Source organism: Copadichromis virginalis, linkage group LG22 (genome assembly GCF_057382275.1).
Source record: "Copadichromis virginalis isolate Kocher_CV1m ecotype Utaka linkage group LG22, C_Virginalis_male_GT1.1, whole genome shotgun sequence".
NCBI lineage: Eukaryota > Metazoa > Chordata > Actinopteri > Cichliformes > Cichlidae > Copadichromis > Copadichromis virginalis.
Genome location: NC_140638.1, coordinates 9,796,669 through 9,822,600, shown reverse-complemented (window position 1 = coordinate 9,822,600; position 25,932 = coordinate 9,796,669). Strand labels below are relative to the sequence as shown.

At 41.8% G+C, this 25,932-nt stretch overlaps 1 protein-coding gene and 1 long non-coding RNA gene across 2 annotated transcripts in view; one reads left to right on the top strand and one right to left on the bottom strand.

The window, feature by feature from the left end:
• Positions 1 to 19,732, bottom strand: part of nedd9 (neural precursor cell expressed, developmentally down-regulated 9) — a 37,512-nt gene extending 17,780 nt beyond the window's left edge. The window contains exons 1-2 of the mRNA XM_085445146.1: positions 19,467 to 19,732; positions 1,402 to 1,812 (exon numbers count right to left, since the gene is read on the bottom strand). Coding sequence (XP_085301272.1) covers positions 1,402 to 1,812; positions 19,467 to 19,478 — 423 coding nt within the window. The 5' untranslated portion in view covers positions 19,479 to 19,732. The remainder of the gene's footprint in view (positions 1 to 1,401; positions 1,813 to 19,466) is intronic.
• Positions 1 to 25,932, top strand: part of LOC146682721 (uncharacterized) — a 97,893-nt gene that overhangs the window by 3,897 nt on the left and 68,064 nt on the right. The window contains exon 3 of the long non-coding RNA XR_014917366.1: positions 1,422 to 1,826. This is a non-coding gene — a long non-coding RNA (uncharacterized LOC146682721). The remainder of the gene's footprint in view (positions 1 to 1,421; positions 1,827 to 25,932) is intronic.

Genomic DNA, 25,932 nt, shown 5'->3' with positions numbered 1-25,932 from the left:
GGGGCTGATTTGTTTTAAAGGAAATAGCCCTTGGGATATCAAAAGCTCATTCAGCATGTAATTACCATCCACCTCCTGAAGGGAAGACTTGGTCTGAGATGCTCGTACTAGTTAAACGCTTGAATAACCAGGGAAATTTCCTCCCGTCGTATTTTAGCGCACACCTGCCAGTGACTTCCATGTGTAAAGAGGTAATGACATGCTAACTGCTCACCCTTGTTTAATGCATTTAAATCAAGTGTACGAGACATCTGGTGGTGTAAAACAAGAGCAAGTAAAGAAGGCTTCAGCTGGCTCAGCAGTATCGGAGACACCGAACACAAGAGAAGACTTATTACCCCACAGTTAGGAAAGTGTTTGGTGCAGAAATTAAAATGACAATGAAATAATAATAATTCGATTATAATTATGAGTATAAACACTGATAAACTGATAACTAGGTGATTTAAGACTATTAAATGCTTTTTTCAGCAGGCAAATTAAGATATATACTTTAAATGATATACGATCTAGGCCATAAAATGATGAATACATGGATACGCTGTTTGGAGAATTGTGTATATATAGCTATACTGCAAATGACCAAGTCCAGTGTGTTTGCCAGTGACCATGTTTAAAGCATTTAAATGCAGCTGTGCTCCACCAAAATCCAAAAAACAGCTCTGTACTGTTTGCTTTTCCACAATTTCTCTCCATACTCGCAGCCTTTCTGCGGGTTAGACTGGCTCTGCTGAACACAGTGTGCCAATACAGGAATAAAGCCAAATGGGAGCCGTGCACAAAAACACTACCCTCATCTGTGGTGAGCGCCAGGCCCGGCACACCCTGCACACATTTCGCATGGCAGAGCTGCAATCTCCTCTTTGGCCTTTCTGCTTTCCGTGGGCGCGCTGGTGAGAGCCGAGCCTCACGGATCACGGTGTAAACGCGCAAATGCCATTTCCCATCACATCTCATTCCCACACCCGCCACAGCTGATGTTACCTTAGAAATCCAATGTGATCCCAAATATCCAGAGTTTGGGGAACAGACCAGACTCCATTTTCTGTTACTCTAAACCTTTTCCATTTTGTTATTTCCTCTTCTTCTGACGCTCTGATAAATATTAATGTGCGACCCTTTGCTACAGATGAAAGTGTGTAAAAGTGCATTTAAATGCAAAACATTGTGCGCGCATTAGGGGAAAAAAGTACGACTCAGTAATAACAGTTTTTCTCTCCAATCATCTTACCAGGTGGTTTCACTGGTGAGCCCCTCAACTTTGCTTTAAAGGAGGACTAATCAGTGAAATCAGATGGTCACTATTGATTGCTGTGCTCCATAGTGATGTATCTTTCTTGGGCTGAGTCAATAAAGGAAACCCAAACTAGCTGACAGATTGACTGATGAGCTCTGTCTCACCTTGCTTGGTGTGTTATCAGTTGCTAGAGTACTCCTCGGTGGGACCTGGTAGACGTCCTGTCCCGGTGGGACCTGGTAGATGCTCTGCTGACTCTGCTGCTGTGGGCTCTGGAGGGACGGGGGCACCTGGTAGAGGCCCTGAGACCCCGAGTTAGCCTTCTGCTGATAGCTCTGAGATGGAGAAGGGGCGGCGGCGGCGGCGCCCGACGACTGAGCCTCGAACATGGGTCCGATCAGCAGCTTCAAGCGGTTCCCGGGGGCGATGCCCTGGCGGCCGTGCAGGGAGCAGAGCCACCAGCCCTCCAGGCCGCCTGTGTTCTGCTCAATGACGGTCAGGATGTCCCCTTTCCGGAAGGCCAGCTCCTCGGGGGACTCCGGCATGTTGTCGTACAACGCTTTGGCCATCAGGTTCTGCGGGAGCAAAGGTCAGACTGTGTTTAGATACGTGTCGGCTTAATTATAACACAACAAGCACGTGGTTACAACAGCTGTTCGCTCCTGCTGCGTGCTGTTTGTCAGGTTTGAGTGGAAAAACAACAGTGGCGGTTTTACAGGCGGGTTATCTGCAGGACACAATGCTAAACCAAAGGAAAAAAACAACAAAAAACAATCACCTACATACACATACGCACCCATAAACCCACACGTTCATATAGAAGTTTTGTGGATTTTATTAATAAAAAGCTCCAGAAGAAGCTGAATTAACGAGCTCCAGCAACAATCATGAGAACAGTATCAATCACTTATTATCTGAAGCATCAAAACTAACCTAATACTACACATGACTGCCGTCTGCCACGCCAGGTTTTAAATACTCCAGTGAATGACATGCTGGTGAACTCGCTGCGCTGCCATTGGTCGGCAGCTCCACACCAGATGTCTTTCAAACCAAATCTGAACTTGATGGGATTTTCTCAGCTCAGCTCGTGCTTCAGGGCACAGCTATCTAAAGGTCTACGGAGGGTTGAGGGATAATGACTCAAAACAGCAGATTTTGGAGATAGAAAAAGCCCCGGAGCGTGCCGCTGTGTCTGAGAGGGGCATTTAAGACTAATTGCCTCAGTCTTTCTTCCTTTAGCCTTTATTCAACCACGGAAGGAGTTAACTGAGCATGAATACTCCTTTTCAACTGCCTGATGCCCACAACTTTAAATCCTGGGAACTACCAGGCACAACAGCGATCAATGCAAAGTCCATGAATACAATTAGTGGATAAGCGGCTTGGTCAAGTGCGCCTTTAACATCTAATAAAGTGGGAAAGGAGAGTGGTTATTATCTGGTTTTTACTTTTGTTTTTAGCTTTTCAGAAAATCAACAACGATCACATTAGATTAGAGAATCTAGGATGTCAAGATCACAAACTCTTGTGCTCTTGACATCCTGGGCTGCATGATGGTGCAGTGAGGTTAGCACTATCGCTTCATAGGTTGATCGTGTTGGAGTCAAATTTCCTGGTTGAACTTCCTGTGAGGAGCTTACATGGTCCCAAGGTACTTTAGCTTTCTTCAAAAGTCCAAAGATATGCATGTTAGCCTACATGGGGATTCTAATGTGGATGTAGTTAAGTATGTAAGGCACAAAGACTAAAGCCCTACACATATGAATGGGTAAATTTAGCTTATGCAACACGTTTGAATGGTCAAAAAGATTAAAGGAGTACTTCATAAATGCCAATCCAACCTCCATTTTAAGCTCAAAGACTGTAGCAGTGCCTCTGTATTCTACAATATATCTCCCACCAATGAAAAGTACAAAAACTCAACAACTAGAGACAAACAAAGCCAGTCCACAACTTTCTATAACAGCTTAAAATAACTCAAAATCATCAGTTCATGAACAAAAACCTTCACCAGTCAGATGAGCCTCATAACACAGTAAGAAGAAGCAACACGCCTCCTATTTGTTCAGTCATGACTCTTCTTAAGCGATAAAATGAAAAAAAAATATGTAATGAATAACCAACAGAGGCACAGTAGCGATAAAGTAGCTCTGACTGCCTCCGAGTCAGCACCAGCTATAATCTTTCTGAGCTGGATTACATTTACATGAGATGAAACGAGCTGATTGGAGGATGAAAATGATATTTTTATTTGGATTACATGCCCATTTAGATTAAAAACTGACTTCAAGCAGCCAAACAGAGCTCCACACAGGACAGCCACTCAGTTCTTGTTTATCTCTCCACTCCACCTTTTTTCTGATCTGTTCTTTCTGTATCTCACCTTTCATCGGTTCACCGTGGGAATAAGGAAGCCTACTTTGTGGCAGTTTCTACTTTGGGGCTTTCTTGAACCTTCTTCGGCCTTCCTCTTTCCTATCAGCCCGATTCAAGCAGTTCCCATGTGAAACTCGCTGTTAGTAACATCGTTATCTCTCTCTCGCTCTCTGTGGGGCGGGCCTCCCTGGCTATTGTCTCAGTGTGCTGTCGGAGCCATTAGCCAGCAACACCCAGAGCACAGTTACACCCTCACTATCACCCACTGCCACCTAACTAGCTGCGAAGAGCTTGAGCATGAGCCCTAGAGATCAATGCCATCCAACGGGAGCAGACCTGGATGTCCAAGAGTTGTCCAGAAGGAAACAAAAATGCTGATAACTGCTCCTGCTCCAATTAAAGTCTGAATATATGAGGAAATACAGCCGTCCAGATCAGCACAGATTTTGAACTGAAGCTTTTGATTACTGTTAGATTGTTTAAACCTCTAAGTGTTTGCTTTTTTTCATTGATTCACAAGGAAAACACACTATACCAGCATGCCACTTAAAAATAATGCTTATTTATTGCCCACTCCATCCTCTGTGTGTAAAAAAAGAAAGGAAAACTATCTAGCTTCATTCCTCCTCCTTTTAAGACAACCCTTTTGTGATTGGCTACCCCTAACAAACACAAGGTAAGAACAACAGGTGGGTGGGGCTTCTGTAAGCACAAACAGAGCAGTCTAAAACTAATCGCTTGCACGTGCAACGACCTCTTTATTTAAAACGAATGGCGACTGTTGTTTTTATGAACATTTGCTGTAACAGTGAATGAGCGTTTCCTCCACTGCCTTTGGCCTCTAAAACAGCCACACACACAAAAAAAAAGAGTAAACAAGTGTCCCATAAGGACGACCTTTGGACACAAAGACAAGTCGAAAGCACAATAGAGTGCTGAATATTTACAGTTTTATTACTACTGAAAGTCCAGAGTCCATAAAGTTAAGGTTTAAAATAGGATTATACAGGTTGCTCAAACACACTGATTTGAGTTTATCATTTTATTGTTGAGAGCTGTGAATATCTGATGAGCAGCCTCTGGAATCGTGATCTTTCCTTGTCCTTTGCAGATCTGTTTGCATGTTGCATGCCTAATATTCAAGGCCAGAGTAAAATAAAAAAGTGACCCCAGCAGGAAAACTAATCTAGGTCGTTTGTGGCTACTGTGGGTGTCATCTGCTCTATCAGCAATAGAAGGCTGTGGCTACCGTCTAATGAAAGATCTGATAGACATGAATACAGCCATACTGTGGTTAGATTTTTGTTTTTCTTTAAATTAGGTCACAGTGTAGATGATTTGGAAGCCATAGCAGACAAACTACACGGTTTTATTTAACTTAGATCTTAAATAAGTCGTCTTCTTTCAGCTTAAGGCCAAAGCTGTAGGTATTTGCATGAGGCCAGTTCTGCTGCTGTGGTTGACTGCTTTGTGTTTGATGCTCAGAAGAGAAATTAAATCACCCGACAGACAGAATTGCACGCATCGTGCTCCTTTGTCTCTGCTAATTAGTGATCACTGTGACCAGCTGCCGAAATGAAAGCACCCGTTTTGCAGACCGCATACGCGCACGATCACAAACTGAGCCGTGCCTTCACGTGAAAAAGGTACTGAAAACCACCAGTATGAGCACACCCAGCAATTTCAGTCTGCAGAGATGCAAGCCGGTCGAGGAAAATGTGCAACAGGAACTGTCACCCTGCATCTGTTGTCTAAACCACACTCCGCTGCCTTTTGTAGTTCGTACATATGCTTTAATAAGGCTTCGGTGCAGATTTAATACTAATCTTAGGACATAAATGAACCCTAACGGGAAATCTTTAGCAGATCGAAAACACATTTCACCACAAGTCTCTATGACTTTAATTTCATGATGCAAGCAGTAACCATCAGAGCTAAAAAACAAACCCAACAAAGAAGTGTGGTTGACTGCAGTTCCACTAGTGGCCACTTGAGCCTGGCTCCAAAGGTCAGTCCCACAGACTCTGTTATTAAAAGACAGTCCAACTTTACAGCAGAAATAAAAACGTTTACAGCCTGCTGCAAGAAACTGTTTTGGTCTCTGTGGCTGATTCGCTTCTCTGTAATAGCTGTACAGCAATATCCAAGCCCAAGCCCTGCTCTACTATTGAAAAGTCATTTTAGCTTGCCATTATATGGTTGCCTGGCAACATGATGGTATCATCATATATGAAACATATCCTAATATTCATGTTTTGTAGATACAAATTAAATGTTACTGTCGTGAAATTAAAATAACATTATAGGTGCATAAACGCCACAAACTGGTCATTTTAGCCTACTGGTAAGAGGTCGCTAGGCAAGATGATGACACATATACCTGTGTGGCATCTTTGATTGTTCACCTGCTTTTGTGTATTATCGTTTGGTTTTACTGCCATCAAAGCTTAAAGTAATACAAACTTAGGGGTGTGGCTCTCTTGGATGACAGGTGGTTACAGTGTTTCTAAGGACTGCTTCTCATGTAAGTAACGTTGTGTTTTCTTAAAAACAAAGAAACTCATGACTGAAACAGCCACAAATACCAAATTGGAGGCTTCAAAGTATATTTCATACACCAAGGGGTGATAGTGTCTATGGTACTCCAGCCTTTTACCAAAAATGATGTTCACTTATCACCCGTCACAGGTGTTAGTGAAGTTTAAAACATATTGATTTTTCCCCTTCTATTGCTGTTCTTTCCAGTTATGCAAAAGTTCATGAGGAAGTAAAGGTAATATTAACAAAACAAAGAGGGGTAATAGTAGAAGCTACCACAATCACAGTACCACTGCCAGCTCCCAGAGGCTGCACAGGATCACTAATAGACTGATAAGCATTGCAAACATTTGCACTTTAATAACTAGTGATCAGTGGAAGCTGTGAGTAAACTTCTGCATCTGGATTCTGCGGAAGTCTGACATGACTGTGATACTGTAGAAAAAAAAGCATGAACACTTATACATTATATATAAATATATGTATCATCCGTTGTGGTGAGCCTGGTACCACAGAGATCCTAACAGGAAGCAGCCTGATTGACACATTTTCACACCCTCCTCTTCACACACACGCTGCAGTTTACTTCGCATTAGAGTGCCGCAGCTTGTCTGTAAAGATTCATGCGATATAAATCAATGAACGGTTAAAGAGCATCTGAGTCGAAAAACAGTGAGCCACAGCAGATTTCAAGCATGGTATCTGGGATGTGAAGGGTCATGCGAGACACCAAACATGACCTTTAATCACACTAAACAAACAGCTTGTCGGCTGTAATGACTGCCAGCTACACGCGGCCCTTTTTGAAGTGATGCAGAAGGGGAAGAGTCGTGTTTTTGTCTTCACCCAGAGCAGGTGAACCCGGCTATTAAACCGGGCGTCATAAACAGCACTTAGCCGCAGCACGGAGACTCCATCGCTTGCCACTGATCCTCCTGTAAACACGTGTGTTTGCCATGTGTCAGAGAGGGGTGCTTCTGCTGCATCCACACACACATGTGTATGAGCTTCTAGGAAGTTATCACTCAGCGAGGTGAAAGGCGCTCAGCTGCTTCCTATTGCAAGTACCACATTTCTGCTCATGACCTTGAATCGTCTTGAAGCAGTGACTTAGATGTATTACTATTGTATCTATTTGTTTATGTAATGTATCTATGTTTACGTAGTTTCAGACCTTTTAATTGGCATACAGCTTTAGATGAGTCATCGAAACCTTGTACAGTCTATACTGATGACACTGAGAGCGGACCTAATGTGATGACCCCAACTCCACGTTTAGTTTTTCTTGAACCCTGCTTTGAATCATCACTTTAAGATAATCCTTATTATACTACAGCCCCTCAGATCATCACCTGCCTGAAACAAGCCATTTTAGCTGTCTTTCTTCTCATTGGCTGCCTCTTACAAACAGAAGGTTTGAACAGTTGGTTTGGTGAGTTTACCAAGTCTATGTATAAGATGATATAAATGTAAGATTAATGTAAAAAAAACAAAGAAAAAAAAGCATCAGTGTCAGGTTTGACATCCACCCATCACAACTTTTTAGTGTATCTTTAGCTAAAGCTAGACAGTAAGCAGAAGGTCGCTGAGGGCTAATGTCCTGTTTAACAAGTTCAAGGAAGTAATCTGAGCCGCAACAACATTTTATGGGTGATTTCTTCGACCCGTGCTCCACCTCTTTAATGAGTTTTATGGTGTAACTTGCAATCTTGCTGACAAACCGGAATAATCACAAGCAGAAGAAATTGTATTTTAGTGAGCAAATTCTGGTCTGGACTCTGAGAAAACAGAGAGCTGCTACTGCATTACACAGGAGAATAAAATGTGAAGGACAAACAAAAAAGGCCTTAAAATTAAACTACCCTAAAATGTATCTAAAGTCAAAAGACTAAACCCAAGTAGAAAGACCAACCAGCTTTGCTGTGCCTAAACAGCTTTGACCCAGACGTCAGCTTCCATGTATCTGACTTGCTCCGGGACATTTCCAGTGCTCAACTAGATTGAAATCTGGGGAGTTGAGGGGCCAGATCAGTGCCATGGGATTCAGGTTTTAATGCATGGTGAGGTACAATGCCTTGAAAAGGGAGACCACTACCATTGGGGTGCGTCACTGCAATGCAATGCAAGGGTTGCATAGGTACGTAGATGGTTGATGTCTTTTCTTCACATGGAAGGTGTTTTAATGTTGAGGCTGACAGGTTTGTTTTATTTCCACATGTTTGTTTTTTGTTTACTGTCTTTTAAAACATGTGGCACTAAAACAGCTCTCCTTCCCATCTGGTATGTTTTATTAGTCTGTCCTGGTTTGTCCAGTCTGTCTGAATCCCCTCCGACTCAAACCTCTACATCACCAAGGCTTTTCTTTCCCCTCTTCCCATCAGTGTCTTGCCTGAACACAAGCAGTTTAAAACGTCATCCCATCTGCGAGCCTGTTCTGACCTTTCCCGAAATTTAAAAAAAAACAAACAAACAAAAAAAAACCTTACGTAATTTCACCACTTGCTGAAAAGGGCCCCACCTTTGCTTTCAGTAAGAGCTCTCTGGGTGGTTTTGGCTCTGCCTCTCCGGGGTACACATCAGTCTAATAATAATGAAGGTGGCTTTGGCTAAACAAGCTCACAAATACTTGAATTCCCTTACTGCCACAGCCACACCACATAGAAGAAACCCGCGTCCCCACAGCAATGAGAGTGCCTCGGCTTTCAAAGCGACGAGGACGTTTTCAGCCCAAACAAACAACCTGCTCCAAAAAAAGTGGTATGCTCTGACTGTGAGAACACTGGTGCCACAATTAGGGCCGTACCACTGTAACACGTGTCCCGGGGTGGTTTGTACACGCTCATTTGGCCTCATTTCGCATGGTTAAATATAGAAAATAATTATAGTAATGACGGTAATGAGGACCTGATGACTTTTACAAGCCGTTCCTCAGAGTGCGGCCTGCTGCGGGTGAGAGCCAGTTCGAATAAATGGGCCGTGTGTTGGGTTCTGGGTAGGAAGGGCTCATGGGAAGCGGTTCAGAGCTCAGAGTACATGGTAATTTCTTCATTTGGACAGTTTTCAGGAAGGTTGACCCTCTGATTACAGCCTCCTTACAAGCCCTGCCAGTGGCCGTGTATTAACATAATTACACAGCAGGCTCGGTGAAATCTCACCTCGGCTATTTCTGAGAAAATCCTATCGAAAAAGGCCGGTGTCATTTAAAGCCAGCACACAGGGGAACGTGACCCAGCACATTCCCTGCAGCTTCGCAATGATTGATATCTTATGCAAGCAAGTGTAAATCAATACACTGTTACGACACAGTTACAGTGCAACTGGGCGCTGTAGCTGCATGTAATCAATCGATAGCTTATTTTAGTTTTGTGGTTGGAACAAACTGTTTCAGGGGTTCTTTGTGACTGATTGTAAACATTCATTTTTCTTGTGTAAAGACTTTAATTCTGCCAGAAGATGTGGAAAGAAGGGTAAATTCAACCTGCCAAGCGCTGAATAAAAAGGACTATTGTATCCACAGTGTAAATATGACACCCCCACCACCAACACCTTCTCCTTCATTTATGATTCACGAGCTGCGAGGAAATCTCCACACCCTAAAACATAAACAGCAACAGCATGGCAGCTGCAGCTTTGATGGGATGTGATGCGCCATGATGCCGTCTGACCACGCCGCAAGCTCCAACAAACCTCAGATCCTCAAAAAATATCTCAGTTGAACTGTCTAGTCAGAGAATGATGAAAAGTGTGTCACAATCATGGCCTTCCCCTGGAAAATGTCAGTTTCACTCTTATTTAGGAGATGACGATCACATTCATAATCAACAGTAAAGCTTTTATATTTTCACTGCATTCAGCTACTTTCTCCTCTCTAGATGCATTTGCTAAGAATTGTGCTCGATATAAATCATTCAAGTGCTTCTGAACTGTGGAAAAGTAATAATCTTAGGATCTTGAAAAGAAAGAAGATAACTGGACGCCTTCCTGTCTGTGTTCTTAAGTTAAGGTGAAGAGTCCCAGATATGTAAACCCTAGTGGGGGTAAACTTAAGGAAGTCCAGATACTTGTTTTTGTTTTGTTTTTTTTTTAACTCTTAAGACTGCCATGACCTGGATTACTGAGATGCTTTCCAGACACATTTGTAAATCGTACTTTTCCAGTTTGCCCAAAGCCTTTTGCCAAGCTAGTTTGATCCTTTATTTAAGTCAAAATCATCTTTCATTTCTTTCTACTATTAACTACTAGACACAATGGACGACTGCTTCTTGTACAAATATCTCTGAAAACTGTCCAAATGTCACAAAAACTGATAACCACATGAAGCTAAAGAGCTAAATAAAGCTGTTGGAGAACCAGTACACTTAGGAGTTGTCGATTTTGGGTTTCACTTCACCAGGTTTACAGAAATTTGACTCATCATTATAGTAATGAGAATGTTATTAGTTACTGTTATTAGTTGTTATTTGCTGCCCAAAGCAGATAAAAAGGTCACTGAATGCAGATTTGGGATTTAAGGGGGTGTGGCTTTCACCCAGCTTCTGCTTCTAATGTTAAGGTTATTAAAACAGTAATGCTTTGTTACATTGTTGTAGTCTCTTCATTCCTGCGGCAGTATGTCTGCCACTCTGTTTACTTTGAGTGCACTTACAGTAATTTATAGCAGTAAAAACTGTGATGAAATACAACGTGGGCAGGACTCAACTGCAACACTCAACCACTTTAGGTGAGGTCACAGGAAATGATCTAATTTGTGTAACGTCTTGGGTAAAATGACTGTTATCCCGCGGCTCCTCCTTATTCTGTCCATTCATCTCAGTCGTCTTTTTTTTGTTTTTGTTTTTTTACTGTCACACAAACTATAAGGTAACCTGACATCTCCTGCGTTTCTGACCCACTCCTTAGCCTGCAGCGCTTCCTGGCTCCTGCACGACCCAGATAGATCCAGGCTACCACCGAGCTTGTGCTATCTTGTCACATCTTGGACTCCTTCGCTGTGGTCCTGGAGCCTTACCTATAATTAGGACTGAAACTGGAGATATTCTCTCAAAAGTGTAACGGCTTGTGCAGCTTTTGCATTCTGCCAGGACAATCCAGGGCTATGAGAGGAAACTGATCCGTGAGTCTGGCTCAGCGCCTGAGCAAAGCGGTGAATAACTGCGAGCTTGACACCGACTTTTGACCTGAAAATATAATTTACTGCACCTAAACGGGTCGAGGAGCACCGGCAACACAAATGTACAACAGTCCTGTGAATACGAATGGTATTCACGGGGCCTCCAGCCAACAGACGCTCAGTTTTGGCAAAGGAGACTTGTGGATTACTTCCAAGCTTGGTGCTGATGCCAAGCGAGGGTACATGAGTGCATCATAGTAACCCCCAGAGACAAGAGCACTAATCCCTCCAGGGGGCATTAGCCGACATGTGAAATATGTTTCGGGGTATCTCTGCAGGGCCACATTGATTGGTTTTACATATAGGAATAGTCAATGAGATGGAGATTCACTCCAATGTCCCTTCGATTTCACGCCACACAAAGATCTCACAGCCCAAACAACAGAGGCTGCCATCTTTCCCCTTTGAAACATGAAGGGCATCAGAGATAAAAGGAGAAAGATTCCCCCTTTTAACACTTTACTGCATTTGATTAAGTGCCTTTTAAACTAAGGGATACTCTCATTATGATTAGATGATATATATATATATATCTATATATATAGATATATATATATATCTATATATATATCTATATATATATATCTATATATATATATATATATATATAACAGCAGGGTGCAAGATGCTAGCAGGCAAGGCATACATGGAACGCCATAACCAAGTGGCCGGCATAGTGTACAGGAACATCTGTGCCGAGTATAACCTGGAAGTCCCGAGGTCAAAATGGGAGATGCCCCCAAGGGTGGTGGAGAATGACCGAGCTAAGATCCTGTGGGACTTCCAGATACAGACGGACAAAATGGTGGTGGCTAACCAACCGGACATAGTGGTGGTAGACAAACAGAAGCAGACGGCCGTAGTGATCGATGTAGCGGTTCCGAATGACAGCAATATCAGGAAGAAGGAACACGAGAAGCTGGAGAAATACCAAGGGCTCAGAGAAGAGCTCGAGAGGATGTGGAGGGTGAAGGTAAAGGTGGTCCCCGTGGTAATCGGAGCACTAGGCGCGGTGACTCCCAAGCTAGGCGAGTGGCTCCAGCAGATCCCGGGAATAACATCGGAGATCTCTGTCCAGAAGAGCGCAGTCCTGGGAACAGCTAAGATACTGCGCAGGACCCTCAAGCTCCCAGGCCTCTGGTAGAGGACCCGAGCTTGAAGGATAAACCGCCCGCAGGGGCGTGCTGGGTGTTATATATATATATATATATATATTTTTTTTTTTTTTTTTGAATGGATAATTTGGTGTATGAAATGTCAAATAGATTCAATAACCAACAGCTATGGGTTGTTTTGGCCAACAAATGGGAAAAAAAATCCAAAAAGGCAATATCAGGAATATTTTCATTAATAAATATCAACTTTCCTAACTGATAAAAAGAAGTTTAATGACATATGAATATGTCAAGTTATCTTGCTTATTGATCGTAAACTTCAGATTGTTTTCCCAAAATGAGCCGTCTTTGCATTTTATACCAACTTTCATAGACGAATCTTGTGTACGAATCTTTGATTCTGCTTTTCTTCGTCCGCGTCCACGTCTCTGTGGACGTTGCTCAAGGGAAAGCGTTGAAAATGATGTGTGTGGAAATGAATGAGTAACTGTTTAAAAGGATGAAGGAAGTGGTTTAAGAGGACTTACTAGGTTTATTTCAACAACATGATTCATGCATAAAAAAATAATAATGATCTTAGACTCCACCATGGGGTAGCCCCTTAGTTCACCCACTGTCTAGAACAGACATTGGGTGAACTAAGTTATAACAAAGTTCTGATTGGCTGCCCCTCGAGTGGGGCTTCTGCACTCACAAACAGTTAAATTTACCTTAGATGGCTGTACTGGACATATCATCCTCCATCATACAGAGGGGGGGGGGGGGACAGCGAATAAAAGCCTCAAATGGGTTGTTTAGAGTACTCTGAATTCATGTAATTTATATACACTTTGACCTCTTTATTTAAAACCTTTAGCAATGTTTAGTATTCTTTTTTTTACCTGTATACAGCAGCTTCTTATAATTGCTTTTCCCCCAAACGACTGTCTACACACTGCTCAGCTTCGCCACATGACAAAGAAGACTAATGCAATCTCACATGCTTTAAAACTACGATGCTGTCGGCCTGCTAGAGGACCTTTGCTTCTACCCTACACATATCCAGAGCGCACACAGGTCAGCTCAGCTATTAAACAGACTCTCCGTGCAGTCGAACCGACTTGACGGGAGCCCACTAGATCTTGAAGGATGACCCTGTGAAATAGCTGGCATTCCTTGAGGGAAGGAAGGAGGAGCTCAACCGTGGAAATGGTTCTTTGCATTGTTGGCGAGTCTGTTTCTAAAACGAGTCCACATTGTAGTCTGTCTCCCCGCTGGCTGTTTTCAAATGTTAATGGCTGGCTCACGGTGCGAGGGCGCAGAGAGGGGAGGTTGGGGGGTCGCTATTCATTGACATTGGGGGAGTAGCTCTTTGCACTATCTGAAAATCTTACACAGGAGCAAAGTTGGGGAAAGGGACAGGAAATCGCTGACACACATGGGCTACAAAAGCTACATGTCACTGTTCAGACATCTGAGCAGGCACAGAATAATAAATGCTTTGAAGTTAAGATGGGAAAAAGCAATGTGAAATAATGCTTAAGTGCATATAACTTGCAGAGTTCTCTTGAAAAGGGCACTGGGTTCCTCTCAAGGAATTTCTTTCAGAAGAATACAAATGTCTCTTTCTGGAAGGACTACACAATGCCACCCCCTGCGTAAGCAAACAAGCTGAGAAAAGAAAAGAACCCCTGCTGTAAGGCTCATTATCAATGTGAAGGGCCACCTTGAAACAATCATGTGCATCCTCTGAACAACCTTCCCATGCACGATCGCCTGGAATGCACTCATTCTCACGGGGCGCTCCTCGACCTCCCCGACTCCCATCAACCCCACCCCAACGGCTCGACCCCCACTATACAGCCAACTCTGTTTGCCCTCTCGTTCTTCCCGCAACTTCCTCTCCTTTTCATTTTCTGCAGGCCCCTTCAGCACCACAGATCCTCCTCCTCACTCTTAGAACAATGTCTGCTATGCTCTCTCCTCCAGTTCCCTTCAGTGCTGGCTGACTGCCTAGAACCTGAACCCATTAAAAAAAATACAAACACTTTGAAAAGCACATTTTGGGCCAGAGTTTGGCTTCATCTAATCACTCTTCACTCTGGTTGTGGAGCTATTTCTACAACGGTTACATCAGCTACAAAGGAATGAGACCTGGGTGTTTAAAACTGTGTCACGACCCTTTAAAAGGACAGTTCTGGGCAAGTACATTCTCCACGTCCAAGTCCAACTTCCAGCAGGGACATCCTTCATTTAAGGCATCATATCGAGAGCTTTAACTCAAAAGAATTAAAGGAGTTGATCGTTTTTACCTGTTATCACAAAAGCAGCAGGTTAATTATGGAGCTTTAGCATTACTGTTGCCGTTTGTTAGCACTGGACAGAGCCTGGCTGGCAGTTTCCTCCTGTTTCCAGTCGTTATACTATGGTATGTGAAGTATCTCCAAGCCAATAAGCAAATTGAATCTCTCATAATCCTCTCTATCTCCATATTTTGTTCTTGAACTCTACAGAACAGCTTTGCTCAGTCTGAAACGAGCCGTTTTAGCTCCTCCCCCTTGAGGCCAACTTTGTTCTGACTGGCTGCCATTCACGAACAGAGGGCTCAAACTGTAGGTGGGTGGGGCTTTATGAACTAAGAACCATAGCTGTGTGACTGTGATGGCTGTAAGAGGAATATCTCCGCTCTATGACATCACTCAGACCAGAGGCGGAGCCAGACATTTGAAACACCCGGGGCTTAGCCCAAAGAGTAGTATGCATGTGGGATTTTTTTTTTTTTTTTTTTTTTGGGGGGGGGGGGGGGGGGGTGTAGAAATGACTGAAAGATTAATAGGCTCTGTTCAAAAAAGAATGACTTCATATAGGGAAAAATATATATCACATGTGCAGGACGCCTTAAACTAGTTTTTTAATTAAGCAGCAAGGCAGAACAAGGTCAGGGCTGCATCAAGACACGAGGACTAAACCCCAATTCAACCAGACCCAGAACTGATCCAGAATTAAAACAGGACTACAACAGTTCAAAATCAGGACTACTGAGGACTTAACCAAGACAGAACCAGAATCAGAACTAGATGATAGTAGCACTAAAAATCATCATAGACCTGCACTACACTTGTTTTTTAATTCTACCAAAGTACAATATTTAGATTGAGAAAAGTTTATATAATTATTTAGCCTTGTTGTGCAAACAAGCCTGCAGAACTTAATAAATACAGAATTTGAAAAATAACAAACCTAAAAAGAAACACTAGGTACGAGATACATGAGGACCTGTGATACGGTGATACTTTTGGTAAACAACCATTTGACTAACATGTGTGTCTCACCTGCTCTTGTTCATCTGTTCTGTCCTCGTTCTCCTCTCTCTCCCTCTTTGTGCTGACAATCATCAAATATACAGTTGAAACCAGATATTTACTCTTCAGATAAAAACACTTTTTTAATTGTAACATCAAATCAGACTAAATGTTTATTTTTTTAGATTGATAAATATAAAAACATATTTGTTAACTTTAAGAGTAAAGAGAGAAACTATCTGTATTTCTTAATTGCAAATGGCACCAAATTGTAATCTAACTTGAGCCACACTTATGGAGCTCCACAGTTCTTTTCCTGGTGTTTTGGTTGATATCTCTTGATTTTCCCATGTCAAAGAAACAGGCTCTGTGTTTTGCCTTATATGCATCCACAGCTGTGCCACCAGTTTACTCACATGGACTCTACTAACCTATCAGAAGCTTCTTCAGCTCAGAATGGAATTGTCTGGAGTTTTCTTATTAATTAACAATAAACTTAGTGTACATGTACTCCTAAATTTGATGAAAGTGATAAAAATAGCTCTGTCTCTCTTTATTCTGAAATTTAACTAATTCAAAATATATTTCAATATTTATCTAAAACAAAAGTTTACTCTAAATTGATGTTGTACAGTAAAAATGTTTTATGTTTTCTCCCTAAAGTGTATGTAAATATCTGGTTACAAATGTGAATATCCTGCTGTGTACTGAAATCCCTCTTGTTTTGCATAGAAATATACTGAACAACATACAAAGCATAATATATAAAATAACATTTACCTGAGTTTTTTCTTTGAAAGAACCCTCGAATGTCCATTCTTATGTTTCAGTACATAACTGAAACCGATTTAGTCGGGAGGGTAAGAACTGAGAATATGAAATAAACACACGTAAGCTAAGACTCTAAAAAAAAATAGCATTTGTTCGGCTTTTCATTTTGCCATTTGTTGATTCACTTGAAGAGCAAGTAAAATAATATTGGTCAAGTGATCAGTTTCATATCAATCTTTCGTGGTTCACCGTCATATTTACATTATTTGTACGGTACGAATGATTTGCTTTGGTACCTGGTCAAACTTAAGCTCTCCTTAGTATGGCTGGCTCCGTCTCTCCAACAGCGCACTCACGGGCAGCAGCTGCCCCGCCCCCTCGCTCAGTCGCTTAGTGCCTGAGCTTGGATCATACCAATATCAGGGGGGGATTCACGCACAGTCGTAAATTCCCACAGTGTGCACTATGTGCTTCGAATATTGTGTGTACTTTTTGTTTTATACAGTTGTCAGCCAGGCATCTAACTATGAAAAAATTACACTCCAAAATACCCCGGGCTTCTGACAAAACAACCCGGGCTTAAGCCCCGTAAGCCACCCCCCCGCTCCGCCCCTGACTCAGACCCAAAGGTAGAAAAAAACTGTCTGAATCTGAGCGTTTAGAGCCCGAACTTTTGGCTCACAGGGATTACTCACTAAACACAGACCTCATTAAGTGAAACTAAAAATATAACCATCCGCCTCTGTAACAGTGACAAGACAGAAAATAAGGAAAAAGCAAAATAGGTCCCCTTCATACTAATTTATGTCTCATCTTTCTTTGTCCTCCATTTCCCTGGAAGAGCTCCGCCTCTGTGAGGTTCATCATGGGGATTACACACATTTGGTGACCTATGGAAAAAGGCACCCCGTTTCACACCTGAACACCTGTTGGAAACTATCTCTAGAGGCGTCTGATCAGATCGCGGCGCCTCACCTCAGGTCACGTGAACCACATGAGGGGGAGGGGTCGGCCTCGCTTGTTAAGCATGTGTTGAAACACTACCACTCTGCGAGGACAGGGACACTCTTAATATAGCTGTAAATATCGAGTGGCTGTCGGGATGTGATGCAGTAGAGCTGTGACCGGCTGAAACTAGATAATCGCAGTAGTGACGTGAAATGTGTCACCTAACCGGAGCCTTGGGCTGATTTCCCACCCTCCTTTCCTCTGCCACAGCCTTGCATAACGTGGATATGTTTATTGTAAACAAAGAGCGCTGTCTACATGATCTCTGTGCTCTGGCTATCTTCTGAATGTGACAAACAAAGGAGTCAGACGTCAGAGAGCGGAGTGTGTATACTGCACAGATATCCTCCCTACAGGCTGATAATGGCCTGAAACGGTGGTGTTTATCATATTTATGAGCATGCACTGATCAGTCTCATTGTTCAGGGTGAATACAGTGACCGTGGAGACATGCTCGAAGTTATTTCCCCACTTTCAAATCCTCCTCTGGCCTCACACCCAAACTATCACCCTTGGCTCTGTGAACTGTGTACTTGACAGGACAATGAGTCAGTGAGCATGACGCACATATGCAGCGAGCACGCCCTCCAGTCACAAATCTGCTGAAGAGTGACCAGAAGACTGAAGAAAAAAAGCCAAACCTCATAGCAGAGAGAATCCCAGCCAACACCGAGGCAAACAGCTACTTCACACATCAGAAAACAGCCAGTGAAAACTGAATCAAGTGCCCTCAAAACCCCCAAAACCCTCACAAAAGACTATTGCCCCTTTAACGGGGCAAGGAAGACCTCAGACCCAAGAACATGAAGCAAAGGAAAAGTGCTAAAATGCAATCACATCCAGAGTAAATTCAAAGCTTCCTCCTGATGAAGTGACATCCAGCTGTTCCATCCATCACTGTCGAAGCCTCCAATTGTCTACACCCTGATGTAAAGACCTGTGGTTGTAGCCGATGATGCAGAGGTGACTTTCCCTTTTAATCCCAGTAACTGCATTTGACAGCATTAACAACAGTCTTTTCTGTCTGTTTGAGAGCTGGTCTGATTTTACAGCATCCTAAACCACATTACAGCGAGCTTTACTCACAAAAGAAAACCCACTACCATAAAATATCCACAGCATCAAAAACAGGATAATAATCACAGATTTATAGCACTAAACTAAATATCTCTGAGGGGGGGGGGGGGGGGGGGGCTTTCAGCTGTTGTGGAAATGACCTGCAGTTAGCTGAGCATTTTGATCTCCAAGGAGCCAAGCCAAACAACAATGTAATGTCACTCCACATCCACTACCATGAATCTTCTCTAAAGATATATTTTTTTAATCTATTTTTTTTTTACAACCGCTTTCATAACCCAATACTCCTTTTTTAAAACATTTTAAACAATATCTCTAAGTATTTGCTAATTACACCTCCTATAATGTGTATTTGTCACAAATTTCTTTGTCATAACCTGATATCTTCAGGTTTTAGACTTCAAAAAAATACAATTTTCTGACATTGTCTAATCTAATGTTGTGGTGAGTCCAAGGAGGGGGCCTCAAAGTTGTTTTCATTTTAATTCCCTTTACGCCCCTGTGATGGAAAACGTAACCTGCAGATTTAAAGTGACGCATACTGACTTGTGCAGCACATTTACACACACACACACACACACACACACACACACACCAAGCAGAAACAAAAAAGGCACGTTTCAGCAAGTCATTAGTGCAGTTTCCCCTTCTTTTTTTAACCAGTTCATAAGAAAAAAGCAACCCGGATGTATTCACTGAAATAAGTTGTGATTACCGCCACGAATACAGAAGCGTTAACATTTCACATTCACGTCGACTCAAAAAGAAATCTCCGACAGCATCAAGATTTGTTGTCATTATCCAGGTTAAACAACACAACAAATATCCAGCCTTAATAACACAAAAAACTGAGATGTAGCATCAAATCCAGCCCGCGGCGCTTCACTTACTTTGTATTTCATCTTGCCGCTTCTCTTTCTGACTCCAGTTAAAGTGAGAAATATCCGCTTTACCGCGACACACAGCGGCACGTCGGAATAACCGGAGGCACTATTAAGAGTTTTTCTTCTTCTTCTTCCTGTGCGGTTAACCAGCCATCCAGAGATTCATATGCAGAGAAACACGCAATGATCTAGCTGACTCCAGTCCGCCGCTTTCTACTCCTCTACTCCGGAGAACCGCTCACCACACCGACTCCTGCAGCTCATTAACATTAGGCGCTCCTGATTGGCCCAACTAAAACCCTCTAACCACGCCCGCTTACGGTCTGCTAGAAATCTGCGACGTCATCGTCGTATCAAAATAAAATAAAGGAAAAAAATAGAGTAGAAAGAAAATATTTTAAAAATTAAATTGCCAAAAAAATAAATTAAAAAATTGAATTAAAACAAGAATTCTAAAAATCTAAAAATATTATATAAAAATAATAATAATAAACAGTAGAATATGAAGAAAAAAATTATTCTCTCAACTTTCTGTCGGTTTTTCAGGGTATAGAAATGTTAATTGTAGCATAACTTAATGCCAGGCGTAAAACAAAATATCATTAAAAAGGCTTTATTTTTTTATTTTTCTCCATTTATTCTGCACATTTACAACTGATATAAAGTGATCTTTATTTTTTTTAATAAAAGTTAATAAAAGACACCACAAAAATGCAATCGTTATAAGTTACAGTGTGAACAGACAATTGTCCAGACGAACGAGAAATATCTATGATATCATATATAATGTATAACATCTATATTTAAGTTTCTCGTATCACTAAAAGACGGTACAGCTAAAATCACTGTGACCAGCTTTTCTGAATCAATTAATGAACACATACATTTACATATGAAACATTACCAGTCACCAACATTTGTCTTGCACTTGTCCCATCAAGGAAGCCTAAGTAATTATATGCTACCTGACGCTTTGTTATGGTGTACTGTAAGTGCATAAAGTACAGTACAACAGTCTCTAAAAAAAGAGTTATTTTAACATAATCTGTGCACCTGTAGAAATTACAGACTAGCATATTTGTTTGTGCATAAAGTTTACAACATTGGCCATCATTTCTGATGACATGAGTTAAATAACTAACTTAAAGTCACTACATTTAAAACTTTACCTCCCAAACAGAATCAGTAAATAGTTTGCTACCAGTCCTCTTTACATGAGGCACTCATTATTACACTCTTTTTAGTGTTAAATTCAACATCGTACTGCAAACCACAGCTTGAGCAGGAGACAAAAGAACTCAATCAAGTTCATTACAAGTAACGCATTACTGCCCATCTCCGATTACTTTTGTCAAGTAACGAGTAAAGTAAGGGATTACTATTGCAATAATGGTAATCAGATTACCGTTACATTCCCGTAGGAACGCTGCGTTACTGCGTTACTAAAACCGTGAGTTTTTTGCGAGAATGTCTCATGACAGTGACCTAAGCGAGTGCGAAGTTTGTGACAACAGCTGTGTGCAGATCAACAATGGATAATATATGGAGTGGGGAGAGCGAAAAAAACCCCCTAAACTTCCAAGCAAGCACCGAGTGCGCTACAACGTAATGGGAAATTCACAGAGAATCTCGCAGATTCTTCCACTGACCGCTGCAGCACACCTGCACCAGGGTAAACCTCCGCCTACCCTACTTTACAGGTGAAAATAGAGCAACAGGACCGCTAGTCTTTGACTTTATTTATTTTCTGCTGTGTTTTACTTGCATCTATTTGAAAGACTGAGTGTAAACACCAAAAAAATATTTTATTTTATGTGCTGGAATGTGCAGAAAATAGGTTTAAATATTAAACAAATTTCTTCCAGTCAGAGAATGTTGCATATAATTTAATATTTGCTTGATGCATAAAGTTAAAAGATTAAAACTAATAAAACAAGTTTTAAAAAGAGACTTTTCCATTTGATTACATTTTGTATGATGGATTATGCAGAAAAAGTAGAATTGGGCTGAAAGATCTATTGCTTTATCACCTATTCAGTTGTAAATCGTGTTTTTAAAAAGTAACTAAGTAATTAATTACTTTTGAAAAAGAGTAACCAGTAAAGTAATGGGATTACTTTTGGCGGGAAGTAATCAGTAATTAGTTACTTATTACTTTTTTCAAGTAACTTGACCAACACTGCCTGCAGGTATGAGGCTGTTGTTCTCCTTTATTTCATAGTGGACAGAAATGATTTTTTGGAGTGGCACAAATAATTTGTGTGGCATCAGATTTGATGCAGAACAGCTGATTGTTCTGTAAATAGTTTTAAATGTTTATTTAAAAAATGCCTTGGCTGCATTTTTAGGTAAACGGCTGCAAAAAACTTTGTTTGCATAACTCAGTTACTTTTTTGAAGAAGTAACTATATAATTAATTGCCCAACACTGGTCATTATATACTGTATTTTGCAGACAGAGAGTTACAGACTCTCTCCCAGACCACGGACTCATAATACAAGTCAGAGCTTTATTAAAAAAAAAAAAAGAAAAGTTGTGTTTTCAAAATTGGAGTTCAAGTTATTTTTACTTCCAATAGTGTTAATATACTACAAAGGTCATGAACAAGATTTTTTTTCATTTTCATTGTAAGTAGGCTAAAGCAGTTAATTAAAAGTAGTCTAACATAAATGTAAATGCTGTAATTTGATTATTTTAATCAACCATGTAATTTGGATGGATTTGATGACCACTATATCCGCTTAGCTAACCCTTAAAGTTTGAAGAACGAAAGAAGAAAAGGGTGGCTTGTGTTATCCCACAAGAGGAAGGTTCTGGTTTTGAATCTGCAGATTGTTTGGGGCCCTGCTGTGGGTGCTTTGGTTACTAGTGATTCTAAATGGGGTGTAGGTGTGAATGGCTGTCTACGTTTCTGTGTCAAACCTATGACTCACTCTTAATTTGTCATGGGAAAGCTAGAGCCTATTGCTCTGTGACAGCTGGGATAGACTAGCTATTCCACAACCCTGAACTTGTCAAGCAGTTATCAGCACGGTGGATCATCTGCCTGAGCTGTAACCGTGTACTGTGTACTCATTTCTAATCCTGTCCATCCTGGTCACTCTCAATAAGAATTTCAACATCTTCAACTCTGCCACTTCTAGACATCATAGACATCTTCTCTATCACTTTTGCGGCCATCTTTCTGACACAAATCACCATTGACACTCGTCTCCACCTGCCCCACCCTGCCTGCACTCTATAAATGTAAGTAAATTTAAAAAATTGGAGATACATCCAGCTTAAAAACATTTTCTCTATTGTAGTTAACATGTGGCACAATCCCGCTGATACACGTTTGTAAGTTCAGCAAGAAGAAAATGTGCTGGTTGTTATTCTTAGAAATGGTGACAACAGAAGGGTGTCAGGAAACTGCGACTATGCAACATTTTCCCCTGTGCTTTGATGTTACTGTAAATTCAGAATGGCAACACCTAATAAAACTGCTTCTTAACACTTTCATCTTTCTGTTAAATAGATAAACAGAAAAAAGAATAGCTTTTGCCACGGCTGTTCACAAGTGCAAACGTATGTAGGAATGATTTAGCTATGCAGTGACAGACAGGAGACAGTTTTCAGATTCAGTCATGACTGAATGATCTCAAAAAGAGTTTCGTACAGTTTGAAAACAATGACTGATTATTTTTGACTGTAAACACAATAAAGCACCTTAATGGAAGAATTAAATAAACTGATCAGTGCATACAGCAGTATGATCCAGCAGCTCTTACCATATATGTTTCTGTAAGTCACAAAAGGTTTATATGAAAAGTAAAACATTGCTAAAGTCTGAAAAAGTCTCTGTATGCATGAAATTGGCTCCCTATAAAACTATCGCAACTCAGAATACTCAGATACCATAAAAATATATTTTAAAACTCACCAAAATGCAATTTATTGTCCTCACAGGCCAGAAAAAAGGTCAATTTACATTATTTTAAGGTTAACTTTTGTGCTTACCCCAAACGAAGGAAAGACGAAGTGGGTGAAAGTTGCGATGTCACTTCTTTAATGTGAGCTCCAATGTAACGGAGGTGAGAAAAAACACCCAATATCTGACAAGCTGACAAACAAGCAGGAAAGCCTTCCTCTCTTTTCTCACACCTATGCTCGCATGCGCTCAAAATGTGCATCTCATGACCTCACACACCACACACACGCAAACACACACACCACACAGGAAAAAAGCCCCCTCGCTATGACAGCAGGGCTCGTGGAGGTCTGTCTGTTGCAGTGGGCTGCCTTCTGTGGGCCTGTGTGCTATTACTTTAAAGGGGCTGAAATCTCCTGTAATTAGCCTGCATCTCATGCTCTAATTTGTGTCAGCTCATTTATCACAATCACAGGGACCCTATCGGCTCTCATTGTCCCCCGTGAACAGTCATATCCTCAGATGAATGGCTCCTGTAAGGGCGCTCAAAACACTCGTTTGTGAAACATACACCATGCCCAGCTGGAGCCCATTCTCCGAGCCACAAGTGGGCACGGGGGGGCTATTCTTCTGTGTATGGCATGTGATTATGTGCATGCAAGCACCTGTTTCCTATGATAAACAAAACTCATTTTCCCATCTGTTTATATCAGCGCCGGGAAGAAAGCAGCCTGAAAGAGAGAGAGAGAAAAAAGCCAAAAAGGTTGTTTATCCTCTTTGCACAACATTTGGCTGAACTGAATGAGTCCATTAGTCTTCAGTCTCGACTGAGCGTGCCATTTCAGCTGGCTTTTACTCTACCCCGACATGCATCATCAGCTCATTGGCAGGAATGAGTGAATAAGAGAAAAAAAATGATCCTCTTCAGCGTTGGTTGCAGCCCAGGATCCTGCTTTTGGATCTAAGCAGAGAAGCCAGGGGAAGATTTGCACTGGCATCAAGGGCTCAAGTCGCCATGACAACCGCCACCATGGCTGCAGTATTTGTGGCCTCTCACCTACTGTATTACAAGAGCTGAAAGGGCCTCCCGTCTCTGGAGTTGCAGAGGTCTCAGAGTGTTATTACGGCACATTTCAGCACGGAAATAGCCAGTAATAGTGCGAGTGAAAAATGAGCCGGACGCCTTTCATCTCCGCCAGGTGTCTGTGATGTTTTGGTTACATAAGCACCCCTGCAGATACGGCCCCAGGTTTCATCAGAGTGCAGAGCAGCCAGAAGTAGAGATCATGAGGGGTGGGGGTGGGGGGCTATGCTCACTGCTGCTTGGGTGGATGGACGGGAGCAGGAGGTGGAGGTGTTGGTGGTTCCTGACAAAAGCTCTTCTGTGTAGGCCAGGTTGAGATAGCCCCCTCACTGCTCCCCGTGAAAAAACATCCCTCAAACTCTCGTAAACTAGCTGAGGCAGATTTATAGATGCTCCACCAACCCTTGTTGCTCAGACAGGCGAGTCCCCACCACCAACACCACCTCCACCCAGTCCCTGTGACCTATGGCAGCCTCGTGTCCGAGGAGCAGCAAAGGAATGCACAAAACACACAAGACAAGAAGACTACTGAAAAAATATGAGTGCGCTTACTTAGCTGATCCTTTTCTGTCGTTTGTCTTTTAAACTCTGAATACATGCGCTTTAAAGAGTCATTCTCTTAAATCAAACAGGGTTCTCAGCAATAGAGGTGACACTGCAGCTCTACTAAAAGCTTTATAAAAGAGACTTTATGTCCTGTGGGGTCAAGCAGGTATTACCTGCAGACAGACAAGACAAAGCAGCAACCTGCATGAAATAAAACCAGCACAGGGATTCGAGATGCCACTCTAATCCAGAGTGTTGGAGGAACCCTGAGGCCAGCCTGATGGATGCAACAACTCCTTGGAAAGGAAAAGACTGAAAGTTGTATTCCCAGGACTTCGTGTGGAAATTCTCTCCCCACTAACACAAAGCCTATCAAGGTGGTTGGAAATTCTGTCTTTAGGAAATACAAGAGTAACCCACAATTAACTGCTTCTTTCCTTAAGTAACCAACTGTTTCTTGTCTTTGACCAGCTCGGTAATTCTGACTGTGGAGTCCTTGAGCCTTGGACTGTAGGCCAGGATCACATTTCAAGCCCATTAGTTTGTTTTGGACATCCTTGAGTTTTAGCATTGACCTCAAACATTAGCGTCTCTCTCAAACTGACCTGGCTTTCATACTGAAGATCATTCAACCTTCAAGACATGTGTTCATTGTCAGTCTTTCTATATACAGTAAAGGTGAAATAGCATTTCTCTTAGATTTAATGTAAGACAACCTTAAAGTGGAAGAATAGACATCACAGTGCATTAACAATAGATGTAACACAACAGAAACAAACTCGGACCAGTAGCTATTAAGCTACATGCACACTGAAAGCGATTAGCAGGGATCTTTCAATCATAGAACGTAAATTACATCGGGCGACTTCAAGTGACAGCGAAGCAAGCTTCTGGCTGTCAGCTTTAAAAAAGAAATTGATAAAATATGGTGC